The sequence below is a fragment of the Teleopsis dalmanni genome, unplaced genomic scaffold (genome assembly GCF_002237135.1).
Source record: "Teleopsis dalmanni isolate 2A unplaced genomic scaffold, ASM223713v2 unscaffolded_contig_1694, whole genome shotgun sequence".
NCBI classification, from domain to species: domain Eukaryota; kingdom Metazoa; phylum Arthropoda; class Insecta; order Diptera; family Diopsidae; genus Teleopsis; species Teleopsis dalmanni.
Window position 1 is genome coordinate 1 of NW_024033076.1, and position 7063 is coordinate 7063.

Genomic DNA, 7063 nt, shown 5'->3' on the forward strand with positions numbered 1-7063 from the left:
TTGCACCCTGCCAAGGGGCCATTTGTACATGGGTAGATTATCATCTTTAATAATGACTAAATCACCTTGGCATAGATTTGCCTTTTGTTGTTTCCATTTGTACCTTGATTGGAGTTCATTGAGATATTCCTTTGACCATCTTCTCCAGAATTCTTGTTTGAGTTCAGAAACTAAACGCCATCGTGATGATAAACTCATTCGGCTCTCTTTTTGATAAGGATCTACATTAGTGGTAGGTGGTTCGCCTATGAGAAAGTGTCCTGGTGTAAGCGCTGTTAGATCATTTGGATCGGATGACATTTTTGTTATTGGCCTTGAATTTAACATGGCTTCTATTTCAGTTATGACTGTTGTCAATTCTTCATAAGTCAATGAAGCGTTGAAAATTCCTTTAATCATTAAATGTTTAGCTGACTTGACGGCAGCTTCCCAGAGTCCTCCAAAATGAGGAGCTCTTGGTGGAATGAATTTGAAGTCAATTCCCTTGTTACTACTGGTCTTAATGATCTTTTCTTTACCATTTTCTGAATAAATGGTAGACTGGAGCTCTTGTAGTTGGTTTCTCGCCCCAACAAAGTTAGTCGCATTGTCACTATAAATTGTTTGGCATCTTCCTCTTCTGCTGATAAAACGTTGAATAGCGGCTATGAATGCCTCTGTTGTCAGGTCACTCACCACTTCTAGATGAACAGCCTTAGTCGCGAAACAGCAAAATACTGCTAAATATGCCTTTGTTGGCCTTTTTCCTCTAATTTTATAATGAATCCATATCGGACCACAGTAATCAACTCCTGTGGTAAAAAATGGTTTAGTCAGAGTAACTCGATCAGTCGGTAAGTTGCCCATGAGTTGGTCCATCAGTTTTGGTTTTGCCTTTGAACAGATGACACAGCTGTGAACAATGTTTCGCGCCATAATCTTTCCTTTAATCGGCCAGAAGTTTTGTCTCATTATGCTTAGCAATAATTGTGGAGCACAATGGGAATTTTCTTCATGTTTCATTTTGAACATCAATTTTACTATTGAGTGATTGTAAGGAATTACCATTGGGTGTTTAGCATCATATGGCAATGTTGATGCTTCAAGCCTTCCTCCAACACGAAGTACACCTTGTTCGTCAATGAACGGTGCTAAAGTATTTAGTTGACTCGAACTGTTGACTGCTTTACATTGTTTTAAATCAGAGATTTCTTTTGCAAATTCTGAGCCCTGAATAGTTTTAATTATGAAGACTAATGCATCTCGTAATTCTTTTGGAGAAAGTGTTCTTGTTGGTGATTGTGTGCGATGAAATACACGGCGAACATAAGCAATTGTTCTTTGGAGGTATCTAAATGAGTTTCGATGATCAATTTGATTTATCATGTGATCAGAACTAGTCGTTTGAATGATAATGTTAACTGTATGTCCTTGTCGTCTTTCGATATCAGTTGAGATGTTAAATGCCTTTGGGTTTGGCTGTTGCCAAAATTCGTTGCTTCCATGAAGAAAGAGTGGACCAAAAAACCATATATGTGAATAATTGAACATTTTAACCTTTATTCCTCTGGAAATGATGTCAGCAGGATTATCCTTTGATGCCACATGATGCCATTGATCAGCATGTGACATCTCTTGAATTTTGCTAATACGATTTGCTACGAATGTGTGCAATGAGGCAGATGAAGATATTATCCATGACAAAACAATTTTAGAATCGGACCAAAAGTAGGTTGGCACGTTTTGATACTTTAAATCTTGTTTAACTCTTTCTGCTAATTCGACTCCCAGCAATGCTGCGCAGAGTTCTAGTCGTGGAAGTGTCTGTTTCTTTAATGGTGCTATTCTAGATTTGGCGCACAATAGTCTCGATGTTATTGTCTTATCATTATATATTGCTCGCACGTACATAGCTGCTCCATATGCCTTCTCTGATGCATCCGTAAACACGTGTAATTGAATCGAACAGGGAACCTTCGAATTAAAAATATGTCTGGGTACTTTCACAGTATTTAATGTTTGTAAGTCAGTTCTAAACCGCTTCCATTCTAGCTGAGCCTGAGGTAACAGTTCCGCATCCCAGGAATAGTTTTGTTGCCACAATTCCTGCATGAATATTTTAGCTGTTACAGTAATGGGGCCAAAAATTCCCAAAGGATCAAAAATTCGAGCTAAGTCCGATGCCACAATCCGCTTCGTGATAGGTTGCTCTGATGACATCTCTGCCTTTCCGCAAAATTCGTCTGATTTCGGGAGCCAAATAATGCCTAATGTTTTTGTTGGCTTTATGGCTGAGTCATCTAAATCAAGGTTGATTTCTTGGTCTTCTATCGGAATGTTTTGTAGTAGTCGTGTATTATTTGAGCACCATTTTCTCAGTTTAAATCCTGATTTACTGAGCAGTTCCGAAAGTTGTTGTTGAGTGTCTAAGGCGGTAATGATGCTGTTAGTTCCGCTTAAACAGTCATCTACATAAAAATCATTAAGTAATGCAGGTGCTCCAAGCGGATAATTGGTCATATTATGTTTCGCAAGGTGTTGAAGACATTTTGTTGCAAGATAAGGGGCTGACTTTGTTCCATATGTAACCGTTTTCAGTCGGTAATATTGTATACTATCATCAGCACTTTTTCTCCAGATTATCAGCTGCTGTGCTGTATCTTCATCATGTACTTGAATTTGCCGGTACATTTTCTCAATATCGGCCGTAAATACAAACCGGTGTATTCTAAAACGCAACAGTATTGAAAAAAGATCACTTTGCACTGTTGGACCTTTGTGCAAAATATCGTTTAGTGCTAAACCGCTTGATGTTTTTGCTGATGCATCAAAGACAACTCTCAATTTGGTTGTAGTGCTGTCAGGTTTCAAGACACAATGATGAGGAATGAAATATTGTGATCCTTTGACATCTTTTGGGCAAACTTTTTCCATGTGACCTAATGACTCGTAGTCATCCATGAATTTTATGTATTCCTTGTATAAATTTGGGTCCTTTTGTAACTTCCTTTCCAGAGAACAAAATCGATTGAATGCTATCTCACGCGATCTACCAAGTGTTGTGGGATCATTGCGAAAAGGTAAGCGTACAATGAAACGACCATCGCGATTTGTCTTTACATGATTTGTAAAGTGATTTTCACACCATTTCTCAGATACAGTCAAAACCCTTTCTGCAGTCTCAATGTTATCTAACTTCCAAAATCGTTCTATCATTTCTGACATTTCACCAACCTCTCCTGTAGTAATAGCGCATGTTGGTTTAATATCTGTTGTAGTTTTAGTCTTACCAACCACCAACCAACCTAGAACCGAATTTTGTAACAGTGGCGAATTCTTTCCTATTATCAATTGTTCTGGTTGAAGTAGAGTATGATAGAATTCAGCACCAATCAGCATGTCAATTCTTCCAGATCTGTTAAAGCTGGGGTCTGCTAATTCTACATTCTGTGGGATCTGCCAATCCGAGATATCTAGGTCTCGTGACGGTTGTGCTGATATTATTTGTGGCAGTACAAATGCCTCTAGTCTCGTCCTGAAGCTTCCATTAGTAGCCTGCAGTTCAACATTTACGCGAGATTTTGAGTTCCCGAATTGACGGCCAATACCTTCGATCGATAGATTTGAATTTGTGGTAATTAAAGATAACTTGTTGATTACTCTTTGGGTTACTAGGTTCACTTGAGACCCTGAGTCGAGTATGGCACGAACATCACACGTTCGTCCATTGTTTGCAATAATGCGCACCTTTGCAGTGGCTAGCAGAACGTAATTACGAGTACACTTTGCATTAGTTGTTGCTGTTATGGATGGCGATTCATTAGCGTTGATCAATGTTGTGGTTGACTTTGTGTTTGTTGCTGGTGCCCTTGAAGGTTTAGGTGACTGTTGCTCTAAATGGAGCAAAGTGTTATGCTTCTTGGCACATTTTTTACATGATCCAGCTTCACAAACCTTTGCTTTATGATCGGATTTGAAACAATTCACACATAGTTTTTGTCGTTGAATCCAATTCAATCGTTCAGGAGGAGTCATTTCAATGAACTTTTTGCAATAGTAGATCGGATGTTTATCTGTATTACAAACTTTACATAGATCTGAACAAACCATAGTTACGGCTATCCTTTTGTTGGGTTTATATACTGCATTGTCTCGTAGACCTATAGCCTCAAGTGACTGAAATCTCAATTCTAAAAATTCTAAGAATTGTTTTATTGTGGGCATCTCCTTTGGGTTGGTAAGAGTTTGTTCAAAACTGCAATGTGTATTTTTATCCAATTTTTTTAATAGTATGTGAACTAAAATTGGATCCCAAGTTGATGTTTCAATATTTAAATTATGAAGTTCACATAGACTTTCCTTTGTTGTGTCATGCATATTTTTAATGGCTTGGACTGTTGGATGGTCATATAAAGAGTTTTGAGCTGTCAAACGTTGCAAAACTGCTGATACTAGAACTCTTTTATTCTCATATCTACTTTGTAGTAATTGCCATGCCGTCTCATAATTTGCATCTGATATTTGCAAATGCTTGATGAGTGCTTCAGCTTCGCCTTGAATATTGGTTTTCAAATACCAGAGTTTCTGTGAGTCTGATATTCTTTGATTGTGTATCAGTTGTACAAACAGGTCACTGAATTGTCGCCAACTCAAATAATCTCCACTGAACTTTGGAAGAGATATTGTTGGCAAAGTAGCCGATGATTGGTAAGTTGACCTAATTGATGTCTCAATCTTGGTCGACTTACTAGTCCATTCCACCATTGTATCTTGCACCAATTGCTCAAGTGCTAGATAATGATTGCAATCAGAAGGGTTGTCTTGCCGTTCCTGAATAGTAAAATTTAAACCTTCAGCCTGATCCCATAACTTGGTAAGCGTAGCTAATTTTACTGCAAAATATTGTGGTACCTGTTGCTGGTTATCTTGTCTCACATTGTGGATGAGACGATTGATTGATTTACACACTGCATTTCGTCTGTTGACTAATGCCTGAATAATTTCATTCTCTTGACCACCAGTAGGTAATACTTTTTCAGGAGCTTCAACATCATTATTTATCTGAAGGTCCAACCCCTTTATTGTTGATGGTTGAGCCTTAATGAGTAATGCTTCCAGCTCTTGAGTTATTGTGGTGATATATTTGTTACCCAAATTTATGATTACCATGCCGTAATCTTGTGTGAAATAGTCCGATGTTCTTGCTAGTACATCGGCTTGTTGTAGTTGCTCATCATTAGCCTTGAAGTCAGCTAATAACTGTTCTAAAGTTGTTTTACGATCTTCGAGATATTGACGTGTTTTCCTGCTGGGTGAATCCTTCTTGAAGTTGCGAATGATTCTGTCGATCTCTGAACCAATTGAATCCTGCTGGTCAGTTAAAGTGCATATTGATTTTGGATCCATGGTTATTGTATTTCCGTTGAAACAAGTTGTTTTCAATGAAGGTTTTTTGTAAACGCTGCTGGCTCACACTGAGTTGCTCTTGCCAATCACGTCGGGGTCACCAATGTATACCACGTAATCTGAGGTGGTATCAATGTCTATATTTGCTTACTTTGGTACACTGACTATTAGGCACATAAACCAATAATCAGGTAGTTAAGATGAAAGGCTTGCAGGCACATAAACCGCTAGCCAAGTAAGTAAATAATTTTTATTTTGTTTCTACAGTGGTTAAAAGGCACATCTACCAATAACCAATTTTTGATTGTGAAGTAAAGACGATTGTTTTCGGTTTCAATCTTTATTATTAATATTGTTTCTTATATAGTATAAAATTACTTACTAAGCATAATAATAATTACAATTATTGGTGACTAAAATAATAATTAAAATTTCACATATTGCTGCATAAGCATAAATACAATATGTGAAGTTATTGAACTTATAAACGTAAATATTTACAATATTTATTTGCTGCATAAGCGTGATTACAAGCGAGCTAAAATATGTTAGGTTTGTTAAGCTTAACAAACTTTATGTTGCATATTTTTAGGCGTTGTGAAATTTCTTTGCAATAATAAATTTTTATATCAAAATAATTTACATATCAAAAAAGAAATATATAAAGAAAATTTGATAATTTAAACAATAAATTATTAAAAACTTTGAATAATATAAAATTTATTTGTCTAGTTTTAATATTCAGCGCAGCTTTTTAGACACCTTTACTTATTTCCAGAATTATTTATAACGAATTTATTTGTGGCTTAGTCGAGCACAATTAATTCCTCTTCATGTATGTATATGTTTTCTGCATTGATAAAACCACTTATTCCGAATATGTTGAAATGACATAAACAAAACATTTTTGTTTCTAAAATATTTTTATTAATATAAATACAAGACACAAAAACCACAATGGAACTTAAGACGTTGACATTTGAGCTCATTTTGTGCCTAATGCAGAAGTGTCTTTTATTCTAACAAATAATTCAACTATAACATAAGGATATGTACACATAACCAGGCATGTCTTTGCTTGTGTAATCCCAACTAACAAAGATACTAACAGCAACAATAACAACAACAAGTACACTAAAAATAGTACTACCATTATTACTTCAACAAATAAGCTATTTAGTAAGCTCCATACGACATGCTTATGCCTTGCCAAGTATTTCAACTACAGAATATAAAAAAAAGATGGAACTAAAAACTAAATAAATAAAAATAATATATTGTGATAGTCATAGTCTTTTACGGATGCTACAAATGCAATAGTAACGGCTTGAGAACTATATAAATACAAACACGTACCAACATATAGACATAAAGACATATTTTAATATGGCCGCAAACATACATAAGCCATTTAATGGTAAGTATATGCGACAACGTCGTTTGTTGCCCGGCTAAGAGCAACTAAGACATGACAACAGAAACGAGAAAACATAACCTAAATGTTTAACCAAGTTATTTAACTTAAACTTCAAGTTAAATTAAGCAAACAATCGCAACAACAACACCACAATTCTAAGAACAAGAACAACAAGTCTAATACTCATTGCAACAACAAACAGGAGGAGCCACACTAGAACCATTTGTTAAAGGACCTCAGGTAAATATTTAAAGAAGCAAA

The 7063-nt window shown here is 36.1% G+C and overlaps 1 protein-coding gene across 1 annotated transcript; it reads right to left on the minus strand.

The window, feature by feature from the left end:
* Positions 1–28: 28 nt before the first annotated feature.
* Positions 29–5385, minus strand: LOC119664259 (the record flags this gene model as incomplete). The annotated part of the gene is made up of 2 exons (XM_038073789.1): positions 1537–5385; positions 29–1458 (listed from the first exon to the last, which is right to left on the minus strand). Coding segments are annotated over exons 1-2 (5279 nt in total), but the record flags the coding sequence as incomplete, so codon positions are not given.
* Between the last annotated feature and the right edge of the window lie 1678 nt (positions 5386–7063).